Below are 17,612 nucleotides of genomic sequence, written 5' to 3'. Positions count from 1 at the left end.
CTCTGGATATCATTGTGTGGAACCTTACGTGTAATGGTATTTACTTTGATGCTTATGATTATCTCACACATTTTGAGGTAGCCAACACTACACCCACGAAGCCCACTGTCTAGGATAACCGGGCGCTACCCAAATGCAAGTTCTTTGCTTGGCCTGTTAACAAGAATATGATCTGAACCGCCGATCACTTAGAGAGGAGGGGCTGGTAAAACCGTTGCCTATGTCAGTTGTGCAGACAGGAGCCCGAGTCTGCAACACATCTCCTATTCAAGTGCAGATACTCCATCCATGTTCGGGTGGCCGTGAAGACGTGGCTTGGTGTCACGAGTTGTGCATTCGCCGGTGGGGTGGGTTGCCTTCGGTACACGCTTGGTGGAATGCCACAATGCTCGGCCATGGTTACAAGAGGAAAGCTATCGCCACCCCCCTCATGCTTGTGACATGGGCACTGTGGAACGAGACAGATGTCCGGGGTTCTTCGCAACAAATCTACCTTGTCGTCGATCGTCGTCGTGGATGTTAGGGTTGGGGCCAAGCTTTGGGTGACCGCCGGTGCTACGCACATGGGTTCCATTATGTTGCGAGAGTAGGGTTGTGTATTCATTTTGTTGAGGAATAGTGACCTCGCCTAAAAACCTTTGTTACCACATACACTACTTCTTTATTAACGAGATGAGACAAATCTTTTGCCTCCGTTTTTTATAAGAAAAAGCTTTTTAGCAGATGGATGACGGGGGATTGAATTTTGAGGATCCACAAGAGGTCTTGTTAACTTTCCTTTTTCTTGGTTCTCCTTGTGTGTGATTTCATCATTCTTTACAAACCATGACCATCACACTCGGTAGCAGGGAGCGGCACTCTTCTTTGTCATGGAAGATTTGATCATGACAATTCCCCTCAACTTCGATTGTACCGTGTTAAAAAAACAAGAAAAAACCTCATTTGTGGCTCCATTTTCATTCCCCCGTTCAAATAAGCGCAGGGCAGACCGAAAAGTGGCTGCAGAGGCCGAGCTCCACTGCTCTTGATATTTGAATTTTTTAAAAAACACACTTTCGATGCTCAAAAAAATCTGAAAACAAATATGTGAATACGTACACATATTCCTAAGGACTGGTAGAAATCTAGAGAAGAAATACTTTGTATTTTGGGAAATACAAAAAAGAGAAATTTCTGACAGAAATGGCATCTTTTTTCTCCTATATACTGTCAGAAATTTGTTTTTTTTTCTATAGCCCAAAACAAAACGAGATCTGTACCGAAACTTGCAACGGGTATTCGGAATGTGTATATGCATCCCGGGAAATAATTTCACATTTTTCTGAAACTTCAAAAATACGAATTTGAAAAAGTCAAATATAGAGAGCACTGGTGCTCGGGCGCTGCAACGCTGCTCTCCAGGGCAGACCTTGAAATCTCCATGCTTGCCTCTCTTAGCAGTACGAGCGCCATCAATTGGACAGGACTAGTCGATCGCAGTTTCGTGAGGAAAACAGTCACGAATAACAATCACCACGAGTCTAGCAGGAGGTACGTACAAGCCTAGGACTTGACCAGTCCAACTGTCCAAGCCACTGCTGCAGCTGCAGCCTGCACCGCCAGTCCAGCACGGGACGCTCAAATATTTTTGAATGCGAAGCCGCGGCCTTTGCCCACATCTTTCCACGGTCTGGCCTCTGGCGCCACCTGGCCGATGCATGCTTCGCGGTGCCGCTGCATCCAATGCAGCGATGCCCCATCCAATGGCCAGTCATCCGCCCCCCAAAATAGTAGGCCTTGATTGAACCTTTTCCATTAACAAACGAGTCTCATTTGAATCTAGCCCTTTTCCGTCCGTGGCACTCCACTTTTTTGAGATTAAATCGATGTTCAAGTCGAGTCTGAATTTATCTGACCGCCATATTTATGCCCATTCTATAAAAGTCCTGCGGCCCCAGCAATCCGAACCGAAGCCGAAGAGAGAGGAAGTGGCAGTCCGAGTGGAGCTGGAATCACGCCTGTACAAATTCGTAAACCAGCCCCGAATTTAGCCCCGAATTCGTAAATCAATCGACCCAGTTCCGCTCATCAGACGTGGGAAAGGGAAAGGCGGGGCGGACCCCGCGGTCCATAATAACCCACCCTGGCCGCGCGTGGCGACCGCCGTCCGATTCACCAGCCAACAAACACCAGCGCCAGCGCCCGTCCCGAGGCGAGGCGAGGCGCGGTTGCTGTGCTCCTTCATCTCGGATCCATCCAGTCCCCCACCCTCACCTCCCCACCCCACCCCTCCCGCCCGCCGCTCCGCCATTACAGGGGAAGCCTCGCGCCGCGCCAAATCCACCGCGAAACCCCGAGGCCAGCGCGCGCGACCTACCAACCCCCTCCACCGCCGCCGCCGCCGCCGGCCCCTCAATCAGGTACGCCCCGTCTCCTCCACCCACCCAATCTCTCTCTCCCCCTCTCTCGCACCTTCCGTTCGATCCGTGCTGAGACCTGGCGCGATTTGTTTCCTCCGAATGCAGGGTCCCGCCGAGGAGACGCGCGTGGCGACGGGAGGGCGGCCGCGGCGCGAGATGGAGACCGGGAAGGCGGCGGTGCCGCCCAGGGCGACCAGCGGGCGGAGGTACAAGGCGCTCACGCCGTGGCGCTTCCAGCGCGGCTTCGTCAGGTACCAGGCCAAGACCCCCGCCGCCGCCGCCGCCGCGCCCAGAGGCCGCGCCGGGGCGCCGGCGGGCGGTTCTGGCACCAAGCGTCCCAGATCGGCGTCGGTGGTGGGGAGCGGCGGCCGTAGCGCGGGAGATCCGATGGACGGCCAGTCGAAGAAGAGAAGCACGCGCAGTGCGACCATGAAGAACCCCGGTGCTGAAATGGATTGCCTGTTGAGAAGAGCCACACGCAGTGCGACTGCCAAGAGCTCCGATGGGGTTAAAATGGAGAACGGCGCCTGCAGCGGTGCCGGAAAGGATTTCCCATTGAAGAGACACACACGCAGTACGGCTGCGAACAGCTCCCATGCTATTAAAATGGAGAACGACTCTCCTAGCAGTGCTGGAAAGGATTTCCAAATAAAGAGAGGCACACACAGAGTGACCACGAGGAGCTCCAATGGGGAGAAAATGGATAACAATGCTCGCACCGGTGCTGAAATGGATTGTGGTTTGGGCAAGTCCAGCTGCAATATTATGGGTGATGGGTTGGCCAACGCTGCTGGAGGAGATTGCAGAGTGACCACGAGGAGCACCAATGGGGAGAAAATGGATAACAATGCTCGCACCGGTGCCGAAATGGATTGTGGTTTGGGCAAGTCCAGCTGCAATATTATGGGTGATGGGTTGGCCAACGCTGCTGGAGGAGATTGCTGTTTTGAGGGGCCAGACTACAGCGGTGTCCTGAGAGATGAACATGTCCAGAATTTTGGGACTGGCGGCAGCGTTGGTGCTGGTGATGGGGCAGCTTGCATCCCAGAGGGGATTCAGAGTAATGTAGGAGCTGAGAACTGTGAGTCTGAGGGTTCGGAGAAGTCCCGTGTGACCGGGAATGTGTTAAAGAGCAACGTTTCTTCTGCTGCAGATCATGTGCTGGAGCAGCCGGAGGGAAAAGGTGCTAACACGGGAAATGGGGCTTCCAAGGAGAGTGATGTAGCAGCCAAAGGGTGCAGCTCTGCAGTTCCTGGAAGCAATGCTAATGGCCCAAATTGCCGCAGAGGGCGGAAAGAAATAGTGCCATGGAGGTTCCAGATCGGGTACAAGCGGTCATTCTCGAAAGCTTTCTGCTCCAATGGTGGATCACTTGAAACTCCGGAATACAGGGCTCAGGGCAGCTCAACACAGTGCACTCCAGGAACTAGAAGTACTGTGAGGTGCTATGCAAGCCCCCTTTCAAATGTTCGAGTTTCGGCCGTGCGTGATTTCTCCTCAGGGAAAGGCGAGAAGGAAACCCGAACAGCATATAAAAAGGTGAAAACTGAGAAGGATGATGATAATCAGGGAATGCCAAAAAATGGAGTTGCCCTTGCTAGGGAGAAAGCAATCAGATCCTTGCGAGATTTCCGCTTAATTTACAAGAATCTTTTGAATAAGCTTGAAGACAGGTCACGGGAAGGAGGAGCCGATCTACAAGCTTACAAAATCTTCAGGGACAGGTTCCTTGCACAGTGTAATGACGAGAGATTTGTTGGCAATGTGCCTGGAATCAATGTTGGTGATATCTTTTATGCAAGGGTTGAGCTTTGCATTATCGGTCTTCATCGCCCACACCGGTTAGGGATTGATCATATCAGGAAGGAGGATGGTACTTGTATAGCTGTTAGCATCGTGGCATATGCACTTCTTTCTGATGTCAAGGATAATTTTGATGCCTTGGTGTATTCTGGATCAAGGACAGCTACAATGAATCAGAAGATAGAGGGTACCAATCTTGCACTGAAGAAGAGCATGGATACCAAAACACCAGTTCGTGTCATTCATGGTTTCACCATTCATGCTAAGAACAGCCAGCGGAAGAGTATTCTTGTATATGGGGGTTTATATCTAGTTGAGAAATACTGGAGGGAGAAAGAAAGCGAAGATCGTTATGTTTATATGTTCCGAATGAGAAGAATGGCAGGTCAGAAACACATTGACATTGACGCAATTATGAAATCAGAACAGGCTGAGCCATATGATGGTGTTATAATGAAAGATATATCCCAAGGGTTGGAGAGGATCCCAGTATCTGTTTTGAACTCAATATCTGATGAGCATCCAATGCCCTATATCTACATGTCTCGCCTGAAATACCCCCCTAACTATCAGCCAGCTCCTCCAGCAGGCTGTGCTTGTGTAGGCGGGTGCTCAGACTCCAAACTGTGTGCCTGTGTAGTGAAGAATGGTGGGGAGATCCCTTTCAATGATAAAGGCTGTATCATAGCAGCAAAACCTCTTGTTTATGAGTGTGGACCTTCTTGCAAGTGTCCTCCTACATGTCATAACAGAGTTGGCCAGAAAGGCATCAAATTTCGGCTGCAAGTGTTCAAGACCAAATCGATGGGTTGGGGCGTGAAAACTCTCGACTATATACCATCTGGAAGCTTCGTCTGTGAATACATTGGGGAAGTGCTGGATGATGAAGAAGCACAGAAAAGGATGACTGATGAGTACCTATTTGCTATAGGGCATAATTATTATGATGAATCCCTTTGGGAGGGCCTATCAAGATCTATACCCTCGCTTCAGAATGGTCCGGGTAAAGATGAAGAAGCTGGTTTTGCTGTTGATGCATCAAAGATGGGGAACTTTGCAAAATTTATTAATCATAGCTGCACCCCCAACCTCTATGCACAAAATGTTCTCTATGATCATGATGACAAGAGTGCTCCTCATATCATGTTCTTTGCCTGCGAAGATATTCCACCCGGTCAAGAGCTAGTATACCACTACAACTATGCCATAGATCAGGTTCATGATGAGAATGGTAACATCAAGAAGAAGAAATGCCTTTGTGGCTCTGTGGAGTGTGATGGCTGGTTGTATTAGGTTTAGACTGTGATGCCTTTGTGGCTCTGTTGAAGTTATGTCATTGCCATTAATTCTTCTTCTGACCTTTTCAGTGTCCAATAAGTATGATCATTTATGTTTCTCTTATTTCCTGATCCTACCATTGATAAATTAACAAATCTATCTGCTTAGTAGATCATTTATTAGTTCATTTTGTACTTGTAGTTCTAGCTTTCAACATGACGATAATTCTTGGACATAATGCATCAATTACTTTTCTTTTTGTAGTTTTCATTTTCCGGCAACCTCTCATTTGGTTCAGTGATTAATATTCTGTGTCCTTCAACTCCTAGAACATCTTCTCTTGATAGAAATATCCTAGCACTTTTTTTTTGTAAGCGGAGATTACTGGAGCATTGTAAAAATGGAATTGCGATATCATGATGTACACTTCAGAAAACTAGAGATGATACCCTGTGTGTTGCTTTGAAAATTTGTTGCAACTGTTTTAATGAGATTTGGTTCTACAAAGCGTTATTACTTAGATTAACAACATGGGAATTGAAACTAAAATACACATAAGTTATTGTATTTGATTATTGTCATTGTATAGTTGCAGAATATTTTTTCAATATGAGTAGCATGCATGGTGGGCCTTTTTCCATGTATGGTGGCATGATCAGTTGGCATAGTTGCGTGTTGAGAGAATTAGACTTATTGGGCTAAATGTGTTTTTTCTCCATGCATGATGGCATGATGGGTTGGCATAGTTGCATGTTGAGAGAATTAGAGTTAGTGGGGGTCAACTATTTTGGTATGTAGGATGTAGGATTGCTCTTTGCCCTTATATTTACTATTGTTACAAGTTTATTTTCAGTAATTTCGTTTGGTCATCATTTTTTTTGATAAAATAAAGAAAAATACTACATTGGTTTCCATTATGATGTGAAAGAATTCGCATGAATGGATAACAACTATTTGCCTTTAAAGCAGTGAAGAACTAATCATCCTAGAATTTTATGTTCATTGAAATGGAAGTAGTAGGAGCAATCAAATTAGCTGCTGTTATAACCGACAAAGGTGTGAAAACCTTTAATTTTCTGTTGATCTGGATTCCAGATTTATCAGCTTTGGCCTCGTTAATATTGAGAATTGGCCAGAAAACGAGCTTAATCTGAAGTCCAGCCTAGAACTGGTTTCAGAAACGTTTGTATTGACAAATCCTGATTACTCCCAAGGGTAATACCATGTGGCCTGCATACAAGTGTCATGAAGTCAGAAGCTTAAATCTGTGCAAGGGTAAGATTGGTTGGCATTGCTTACTTATACAATTGTGTGTAATAATATCTGTTATTTCTGGTCCCTTTCTCCATAGGTTTTCATAGTTGAAAAATGCAGTTACAGCTGGATTATCAGATCGATATATTTGCATTGCATAGGTGCAAAAGCAGAACCAAGTTGGTGTCCCAAAAGCCAGTTAAAATGTATTCCTTCCTAGTCCTTTCTTTCAGTTTCTATCATATGGACAGTGAAGTCCAGGATATAATGCTTGTGTATAAACAACACTTTTGAATTCCAAAGCTTTCATAGTCTGTTCCAATATGCTCGTAATGAAAAGCAACACCATCTGAAGATCTTTCTGGGGGCAAAGCTTGTGGGTGAGGAAAATAGGGGTCATGTCATTTATGACTTGTTCTGCTGTGTTGGATACTTCTGCTCCAGGTGTCCTAATTTCGTTAATTTCTTACCCTGCAGATTATCCATGTTTGGCTCTACAGCTGCGAGCCATTGAGCTTGGATCCTGGATGCTCCAGGCCTCACAGAGATACTAGTATGGTTTTGGAAGTGAAGTTCCATCATTGCAAAATGAAGCAACTATGACCCTGTGAAGTAATTGTACTTCCTAAATACTACCTATATGTTTCTAAATGTAAGATGTTTTGGCAGTTCAAATTGAGCTGCAAAAACATCTTACGTTTAGGGACAAAGGGTGTAGTAAAGATGTAGAGCAACGGTCGAAGGCTAGAAGAAGCCTCATCATTCAGCATCTTGAGATCATGGAAGATTTTCGTGCAGCAGCGCAACATGGAGTCGTGTTCAGCATAGGACGCAACTTCTGATAATTTGTGTTTCTGAGTCCGACGTTGTCAAGGTAAAAATCCGGGTGTTGATTGAGAGCTTGGCTCAACAGAGTGCTGAGCTACTACTAGTTGCACAGAATGTATGCAAGTTTGTCTTCTATGGTTGATCCGCAAAGAGCGTAGGATCTCGGATACCATGTGAAACTCTTGGCTTTCGGTAGTTGTTTCCCTTGGCATTTCTTTGTAAAACTTGAACCTGTAACCGGGGCACGACCGATGCTACCTCAAACAGAAGACATTCCGATTTTCTTGCTGGGATTTTGCCATGAAGCTACATGAATGTTGAGTTATGATCTAGCATCACACACCAGCAGCACATGTTTTAGCCATTTCTTACATACTGAAATGGAGCACTCAAACATACAAGGATGGCCACAATATTACTACAAGAGTAAGATCCAGATCGTGCTACGATCATCACTGCTCACACTGAAATTTAACACACGCAGATAGACGGAGTCGAACAAACCACATTATACTCCCAGACCTAGATCAACTGCTCCTACTATACTCTGGCAGTGATCTCACCACGCCGCAGCATACAGACCCAAGTCAATTGCCGCCGCCGCGTCCTCCGCGCGGTGGCCGTTGGCTCCCGCCGCGGAACCCTGCGCGCGCGCCCCAGCCACCGTGGTCGCCTCCAAAGGCCCCACCGCCTGCTCCCCAGCCGCCGCTCCCGCTGCTCCTCATACAAAAGTTAACATTCACACCTTTTGTACTAGATTTTTTGATTTTTTTTCTCTGATGTCGATGGGAGTTTTTCCATCACGAAACTTTTTATAAGAATACAAAAGAAGATCAAGTTTATTTCCAAAAAAGTTTCAGATTTTTTTGAATTTTTTCATAGCTACTACAAAAGTTCCCATGTCAGATGTACATACACTTTAAATGAATATATTTTTGGATATTTGAATCTCTATTTTTTGAATATATATATATATATATATATATATATATATATATATATATATATATATATATATATATATATGACCAAAATAATTGAATAACAAATTTTTTTGTGGAATAACTTTCAAGATATTTTTGGTGGAACAAAACAAATTCAACACTATATATAGGTTAGTATTCACACCTTTTGTCCTTGATATTTTTTTGCACTGAAATCAACGGGAGTTTTTTGTTCTTCGTGAAACTATTTATACAAGTACGAAAAAAGGTCAAGTTTATTTTAAAAAAAGTTCTAAACGAACAATTTTTGATATTTGAGTATTTTTTTTCAAAATATATATGTATATATCCAAATACTTTTGGGATAACAAAATAATTTTGTTGGAATAACTTAAATGATTTTTTTGGTCGAACAAAACAAAACCAACGGCGTCACCCATCTCTTTCTTATTTATTATTACTACATTATTTATTTCCGCCGTGTCTTCGTTGTTTTCACGTACTTGTGCTTAACCAAGCCAAGAATACCATGCGTGAGACTAAGATCGTTTCATATAAAAAAAGCATAATTTAGCCACCGAAACATATTTAAAAAAATTAAGAAAAATTGACAAAGTTCAGTTTATATTACCAACATGGAGACAGGACTCTGACAGTAGCCACCTTAGAACAGGACCAAACGTGTTTCAGAAGAGTGGCATTTATTAGTCTCAGAATGGATTGCTTCAATACACTGTATAAGATCTTGTTCTAGCATGTACTCCTGACTGTACAACACTGTCGCAGCAGTGTATAACGGGCTTTATCTTCTCAGATGTCTGCCCGATTTCCTTATTCACTACTTTAGCTACTGATCGCAAAGCCTCTTCGCACGCTGTGGATACATGTCAGGCCCAGCCTTGATCATCCCCTGTTTCCAGCGTGCCAGAAGTGTTTTGGTCCGTTGATCGTCAATCTGACGGCTCACCTGCCTCCGTACCGGTTCGCCAGCTGAGCGATCTCCAAACGTTAATTATCGATCAAACGGTCAAGAGGGGGGCCTGTAGCTTTTCAGACAAGCCATGTGCTCTGCTAGCTTTCTGTTCTTCTTTTCAGTCGTGTAATGGCTATAAAGCCACCCATTCCCCTCTTTCTAAGGCGTGAATAGAATTATTGGGTGTAAACCCTAGCCGCCAGTGGCGTGCTACTACTTTCCCCTTCGTTCTGCAATGAAACCCTAGCTAAATTCGCCTTGATCCTGTCTGAATTTCACTAGTTCGTGCCTAAATTCAGCATAGTGGGACTCTGTTCCTGACAATTGGTATCAGAGGCCAGTCTTTCCTCCGCGGCGGTAGATGATTGGGGCAGCGTAGAGGTTGGCTTCTGCTGTAAAATCCCTCTTCGAGCTCCGATCGGGCGGCGAAGGTAGCAGGCGGCGGCCGGAGTGGCAGCGTTCGGGTGCAGTCAGAGGAACAGTCTGGTTGCGCGGAAGTAATTCTCCGGCGGTAAAATCCCAGCTCCTGTGATCTGACCCTGTACCAAGGGAGGCGGGCGCAGGCGGCGGCGTAGGCGGCGGTGACAAGCAATCCCACCCGCCCAACCCTCTATGGTGGTGATTGCAGACGGTGTAATCATGACGGGCCATGCTGATTCAGGGTCCACTGCAGAATTGCAGTTCGAATCCCTCGAGTTGGACATTAAGACACTGCAGCGGGACCGAGAGGAGGATCGCAAGGAGTTCCAACAGTTCCAGGCGATAGTTAACAGGAATTTTGCTACGATGCAGAAGAATTTTGATAAGATCCAAGACAACTTCAGACGCTTGTTATTAGAGTCTGAACCAGCTCAAGAGGAGGGTATGGAAGGACAGGGCAGTGTGCAAATGAAGGACAACCAGGTCAATTCTCCACAAGTGGCTCCAGGTTGACCAAAGCAACTGCAAGCACCTACTTCTCCTTCTGTGGCAATGCCTGAAAAAGGAGCACCTTTGCCAATTGGTACAGCTGTTTTGCGTGATCAAGCAGGTAGGGAACTGAACATGGATGGGACTCCTAAAGTTCCTTACAGACATCCAAACTATGGACAGAACAAGGAAAAAGAACACTTTCAGAGACATATAGTGCAATTAGAGGAAGTGCAAGAAGATGATGGGGCTGACCATTTTTTTTTACAGAAAAAGGAATGTTCTTACTGTCAAGCCTGCTAAATTAAACATCTCTGAGTTTGAGGGACAAGATCCTGAATCATGGATTCAGAATTTGGAGCAATATTTTGCTGCTGCAAGAACTCCAATTGAGCATAGGACTGAAGTGGCCATTTCTTATCTCAAGGGCCCTGCAATTCAGTGGTGGAGGGGTACTGGATATGCCTCTAGTAATGTTCCATGGCATAAGTTCTGCTCATGCCTGTCTGACAGGTTTTCTCTGGATTCAGCTTGTGACATTGTGAGCTCCTTTCATGCAGTTCAGCAGACAATTACAGTCTCTGCTTATGTAGAGCAATTTGAACAGCTAATGAATGTTATGAGAAGGGAAAATCCTGCAATTCCAGATGATTATTATGTTTCTAGTTTTGTGTCAGGGCTGAGCACATATACTAAGAGCCATGTGGAATGTTTCAGACCCAAGGACATGCAAACTGCAGTATGGTATGCTAGGAGAATGGAAAAATCCCAGTCCCCCAATATGGTTGTGCAAACCAGACCATATGTTCCTCAACCAAGAAGACAGGTCCTATTTGAACAACCCAAGCAAGCACCCACAACTACAGTTCCTAACAGAAATATTGTGATTCAGCAGGCTAAGCAAAATCAGGTCCGCTACAAGTGTAGAGAACCATGGGTGCCTGGCCATAGACAGGTCTGTAAGATGAGTCAGAAAGCACAAATTCAGGCATTGCAGGCTCAGGGCAGTGACAATGTGGAAACAATTTATGTGACTGACTTTGAGGATCCTGACTTGGAGAATTCTGAACCCCTTCCTGAGGACACAATGTTGCAGGTGTCAATGCATGCTGCCATGGGCATTGGAGCTGCTAAAAACACTTCTATTCTGACAGTGAAGGTGGGCAACACCACCACTACTGCACTAGTAGACAGTGGTAGCACCTCTACATTTGTTTCTCCTGAAATGGCTGCTAAATTGCCTGTTCCAACTGCTCCTAATCCCAAGATAAAAGTGGTGGTTGCAAGTGGAGGAGTGCTGTGGAGTGAATTTACAGTTAAGGACTGCCATTATGAAATTCAGGGCCACAAGTTTTCTGATGCCTTTAGGGTCTTAAAATTAAAAGGATATGATATGATATTAGGGGTGGATTGGTTGAAAAAGTACAGTCCCATTCAAATGGATTTCATTAAAATGGAAATGAGAGTCTCAACAAAGAGTGGCCAGTTTATTTCTTTTGTGGATGAGACCACACCACTGGCTGATATAATAGAAGCTACTGAAAATCCTGATAAGTTAATGGAGCAAGTTGTCTGTGGTTTCTTTTTGTTTACTTCTTCTGGGTGTGAAGTAGTAGCTGCAGCCCAGGAAATTCCTTCAGAGTTGTTGCCTTTATTGGAAGATTATGCAAAAGTCTTTCAAGAACCTCAGGGACTGCCACCTAGTAGACCTTGTGACCATAGAATTCCACTAATTGAGGGAGCTAAAGTGGTTAATCAGAGGCCTTATAGAGTTCCTCATCACCAGAAGAAAATTTTGGAGAAAATCATATTGGAACTGTTGAAAAAGGGCATAATAAGGCCTAGTACCAGTCCCTTTTCTTCCCCAGTGTTGTTGGTCAAGAAAAAAGATGGATCCTGGAGGCTGTGCACATATTACAGAAAACTGAATGCAATCACTGTAGAAAACAAATATCCAATACCAGTAATTGAGGATTTGTTGGATCAACTAAAAGGAGCTAAGTATTTCTCTAAAATTGATCTGAGAAATGGGTATCACCAGATCAGAATGGCTGAGGAAGATATTTATAAAACAACATTTTCCACTCATATGGGCTTGTTTGAGTATTTAGTAATGTCCTTTGGACTTACTAATGGGCCTCCTTCTTTTCAAGCATTAATGAATTTATTGTTTGGTCTCTTGAAGTTTGTAGTGGTGTTCTTTGATGATATATCAGTGTTCAGTTTTTCTTTGGAAGAGCACAAAGTTCACCTGGCACAAGTATTTGATATTCTGCAAGCTAACAAGTTATATGCTAGAATGGAGAAGTGTTCTTTTGGCCAACAGGAAGTTGAGTATTTGGGCCACATAATCAACTCAGAGGGAATGTCTACTGACCCTTCAAAAATCAGAGCTATCCAGGAGTGGCCCACTCCCACTACTGTCACTGAACTGAGAAGTTTCTTGGGGTTAAGTGGCTACTACAAGAGATTTATTCAAGGGTATGGCATAATTTGTAGGCCTCTCTTTGATTGCTTAAAGAAGGATTCTTTCTCTTGGAATGATAAGCAAACAGAAGCCTTCATAGCTCTGAAACAGAAGCTGACTAATGCACCTGTACTGGCACTACCCGATTTCACTAAGCCCTTTATACTAGAAGCTGATGCTTGTGGCTATGGTCTAGGAGCTGTGCTGATGCAGGAAGGGAGGCCCATTTCTTATTTCAGCAAGAGTATTGGTCCTAAGGCAGCTGCTATGTCCACTTATGATAAAGAGGCCCTTGCCATAATTGAAGCAATGAAGAAATGGAGGCACTATTTCTTGGCAACTGCACTGGTCATCAGAACTGACCAAGAAAGTCTGAAATACATTCAGGAGCAGAAGATCACTGAAGGAATTCAGCACAAATTACTGTTGAAGTTGTTAGGATACAATTTCACTGTTGAATATAAGAAAGGGAAGGAGAACAGAGTTGCTGATGCTCTTTCAAGAGTGAAGTATGTGGTATCTGCTCTCACTGCTAGTGTCACTACTCCAACTTGGGTACAAGAAGTGGTAAAGAGCTATAGTCAGGATAGCAGAGTAAAGGAACTGATTGCTGAATGTACTGTAGCTGCTCCTGGCACTACTGCTTACTCTTACAAAAATGGCATCCTGAGATTTAACAACAAAGTGGTTGTGGGAACAGCTACATCCTTGAGGCAGGATATTCTTAAGACTTTTCACAATTCTGAGTTAGGTGGTCACTCAGGGGAGAGAGCTACATACCACAGGGTGAAATTGGTATTTCATTGGCAAGGAATGAAACATGATGTTATTGCTTTTGTTAAGGCTTGCCCTGTCTTCCAGTTGAACAAAGCAGAACACTCTCCTTACCCTGGCCTCCTAGAACCCTTGCCTATACTTGACTTTGCTTGGGCCCACATAAGCATGGATTTTGTGGAGGGATTGCCAACTTCTGAGCACAAGAATTTAATTATGGTGGTGGTTGATAGGTTTACAAAATATTCTCATTTTGTAGCTATGCAGCACCCTATAACAGTGCAAACAATGGCTAGAGCTTTCTCTGATAATATCTTTAAATTGCATGGCATGCCCTTGGTCATAGTAAGTGATAGGGACCCGATCTTTACTAGTCACTTGTGGCAGCAGCTATTCAAATCACTGAAGATCAAGTTGCACATGAGCACTAGTTACCATCCCCAATCTGATGGCCAGACTGAAAGGGTGAACCAGTGTCTTGAGAATTATTTGAGATGTATGTGTTTTCAGCAACCAAGGAAATGGCATAGTTGGCTAGCTTTAGCTGAGTGGTGGTACAACACTTCATTCCACACTGCTTTGCAAATGACACCATTCCAAGCCCTCTATGGCTTCCCACCCCCAATGGTGGCAGAATCAGCTCTGCCAGATTCTATTTGTGAAGATAGTGATAACTTGCTTCAGGACAGGGAAGTGGCATTAGAGATAATTAAACATAATCTCCTGAAATCTCAAGAGAGGATGAAGTATTATGCTGATAAGAAGAGAAAGGAAAGGGAATTCTCTGTGGGAGACATGGTTTATCTCAAACTACAGCCGTACAGGCATACTTCACTGAGTTTACACAGGCATCTGAAGCTTCACTCCAAATTTTATGGCCCCTTTAGAGTGTTGGAGAGAATTGGTCATCATGCATACAAGCTACTGTTACCAGAAGGCTGTATGCTGCACAACACCTTCCATGTCAGCCAATTGAAGAAGCATATTGGCCCTTCTGTTGTGCCCTCTCGTCACCTCCCACTGGTGGGTCCTGATGGTGTTATTAAGGTGGAACCGGAAGCAATACTGGAAAGGACACTCATTCCTCGTCCTCAAGGCAAGATCAGCATTCCCGTGGTCAGATGGTTGGTGAAATGGGTGAATCTACCCATGGAAGAGGCAACATGGGAGGATTCGGCTTTCATTCAGAAAGTTTTTCCTTCTTTTCGTGCTTGAGGGCAAGCACGAGCTCAACCGGGGGGTATTGTCAGGCCCAGCCTTGATCATCCCCTGTTTCCAGCGTGCCAGAAGTGTTTTGGTCCGTCGATTGTCAATCTAACGGCTCACCTGCCTCCGTACCGGTTCGCCAGCTGAGTGATCTCCAAGCGTTAATTATCGATCAAACGGTCAAGAGGGGGCCCTGTAGCTTTTCAGACAAGCCATGTGCTCCGCTAGCTTTCGGTTCTTCTTTTCAGTCGTGTAATGGCTATAAAGCCACCCATTCCCCTCTTTCTAAGGCGTGAATAGAATTATTGGGTGTAAACCCTAGCCGCCAGTGGCGTGCTACTACTTTCCCTTTCGTTCTGCAATGAAACCCTAGCTAAATTCGCCTTGATCCTGTCTGAATTTCACTAGTTCGTGCCTAAATTCAGCATAGTGGGACTCTGTTCCTGACAATACAGGGGACATATGTCCCCATAGACCAAACGTCCGCCTCCTAGAGACACTAGCCTATATAAAAGCAGCTAGCGCACGTACAGTCCACAACAGAGCACGAAGCAAAATGGCGATAGTAGTAGCTGCTCCCCTCCTCCTCCTCTCGCTCCTCATCGTAGCCACTGTGATCATCCTAGTCACCAGAAAAGCAAGACAAGTCCATTCCCGTCTCCCTCTACCCCCCTCACCACCTGGTGTGCCGCTTATCGGCCACCTCCACCTACTCGGTTTCATGCCCCACGTCGGGCTGAGAAACCTGGCGATGAAGTACAGCGACTTCATGGTCGTCCGTCTGGGAGCCGTACCGACGCTCGTCATCTCGTCCCCGCAAGCCGCCATGGAGATCCTCCGAACTCAGGATAGCATCTTCGCGTCGCGACCGACGTCGACGGCAGCGACCGCCCTGCTCGGCGGCCCAGTCGACGTCGCCTTCACAGCGTACGGGGACGAGTGGCGCCGGGCCAAGAAGATCCTTACCACCATCTTGTTGACGGTCAACAAGGTGGGATCGTTCCGTCGAGGCCGGGAGTCAGAGATGGCTCGTGCCATGGCACGGATCTCGGACGCGGCGGCCGGCCACGAGGCGCTGGACATGGGCAAGCTGCTCCACATCTTGTCCATGGCCATGGTTCTAAATGTAAGATGTTTTGGCAGTTCAAATTGAGCTGCAAAAACATCCTACGTTTAGGGACGAAGGGTGTAGTAAAGATGTAGAGCAACGGTCGAAGGCTAGAAGAAGCCTCATCATTCAGCCTCTTGAGATCATGGAAGATTTTCGTGCAGCAGCGCAACATGGAGTCGTGTTCAGCATAGGACGCAACTTCTGATAATTTGTGTTTCTGAGTCCGACGTTGTCAAGGTAAAAATCGGTGTTGATTGAGAGCTTGGCTCAACAGAGTGCTGAGCTACTACTAGTTGCACAGAATGTATGCAAGTTTGTCTTCTATGGTTGATCCGCAAAGAGCGTAGGATCTCTGGTACCAGGGGAAACTCTTGGCTTTCTGTAGTTGTTTCTCCTGGCATTTCTTTGTAAAACTTGAACCTGTAACCTGGCACGACCGATGTGACCTCAAACAGAAGAATGAGCCCGTTTGTTCCGTTTTTCTTTCTGGGATTTTGCCATGAAGCTGCATGAATGTTCAGTCATGATCTAGCATCACACACCAGCAGCACATGTTGATTATGTACACATAACCATTTCTTACATACTGAAATGGAACACTCAAACATACAAGGATGGCCACAATATTACAAGAGTCAAGATCCAGATCGTTCTACGATCATCACTGCTCACACTGAAATTTAACACACGCAGATAGACAGAGTCGAATAAACCACGTTATCTTCCCAGACCTAGATCAACTGCTCCTGCTATACTCTGGCAGTGATCTCACCACGCCGCAGCATACAGACCCCAAGTCAATTGCCGCCGCCGCGTCCTCCGCGAGGTGGCCGTTGGCTCCCGCCGCGGAACCCTGCGCGCGCGTCCCAGCCGCCGTGGTCGCCTCCAAAGGCCCCACCGCCTGCTCCCCAGCCGCCGCTCCCGCTGCCCCAGCCGCCAGCATGGCCGCCGGGCCCGACACCCCAGCCGAACCCGCCAGAGTGGCCGCCGAGCCTGCCGAAGCCGAAGCCTCCACGTCCGCTCCCCCCTCCGCCTCCTCCTCCGCCACCGCCGCTGCCGTAGCCGAACCCAAACGCGGTGCCGCCGGGGCTCTGCTCTGAGCTGTGGCCGTAACCCCAGCCGCCTCCAGGCCCTGAAGCCCACTCCCAGCCGTACCTCCAGGAGCCGTCGGGTCCGGAGCCCTGCCCGGACCCAGAATCGCCGATCCATCCGGGTGGCGGTGCCCGTGCCCGCCCCGGCGGGGTACCCCTCGGTGCGTCCATGTCGATGTCTTCGACGTCGCTTGCGCCGCGCAGATTGCAGAGATGGAATCACACTAGGGCTGCGCACTGAAGAGTACAGAACCTTGACGCCGCTTGTTGACCATGTGAATTGCAAAACCACATTCGCGTTGTAGACCCGATTTTGCCCCCACTTTTCAGAACCGCTATAAAAATCTACCGATGGTAATTTTTTTGCAATCTCTATTTTTTTTTGAGGTAATGCAATCTCTATTAATATGTTATCAAAATGAAGTTGGTTTTGCTATCACTTCTCGAAACCGCAAAAAACGATAGGGGTAATTTTTTTCGCAATCTCTACTATTAAACGAGAGTTGCTCGTTGTATCGCCTTCACCCAACCCTCCTCTTTTTTTAGGTGAATATGCTTAGCAGCGTATCATTTCA

General features: G+C 46.1%; 2 protein-coding genes across 2 annotated transcripts; one reads left to right on the top strand and one right to left on the bottom strand.

Moving 5' to 3' along the window:
- The first annotated feature begins 2,245 nt into the window (after window positions 1–2,245).
- LOC119355945 (histone-lysine N-methyltransferase, H3 lysine-9 specific SUVH5-like) lies at window positions 2,246–5,647 on the top strand. The gene is made up of 2 exons (XM_037622844.1): window positions 2,246–2,399; window positions 2,505–5,647. The coding sequence occupies exon 2, from the start codon at window positions 2,556–2,558 to the stop codon at window positions 5,493–5,495; it is 2,940 nt and encodes a 979-aa protein (XP_037478741.1). The 5' UTR covers window positions 2,246–2,399; window positions 2,505–2,555; the 3' UTR covers window positions 5,496–5,647.
- Window positions 5,648–16,456: 10,809 nt separating this feature from the next.
- LOC119359748 (glycine-rich protein DOT1-like) lies at window positions 16,457–17,290 on the bottom strand. The gene has a single exon (XM_037625848.1). It carries the CDS (start codon window positions 17,206–17,208, stop codon window positions 16,744–16,746), a length of 465 nt encoding a protein of 154 aa, XP_037481745.1. The 5' UTR covers window positions 17,209–17,290; the 3' UTR covers window positions 16,457–16,743.
- Between the last annotated feature and the right edge of the window lie 322 nt (window positions 17,291–17,612).

The sequence above is a fragment of the Triticum dicoccoides genome, chromosome 2A, assembly GCF_002162155.2.
Source record: "Triticum dicoccoides isolate Atlit2015 ecotype Zavitan chromosome 2A, WEW_v2.0, whole genome shotgun sequence".
NCBI lineage: Eukaryota > Viridiplantae > Streptophyta > Magnoliopsida > Poales > Poaceae > Triticum > Triticum dicoccoides.
The sequence above is the reverse complement of the archived record's forward strand: the minus strand, read 5'-3'. Positions and strand labels throughout refer to the sequence as shown.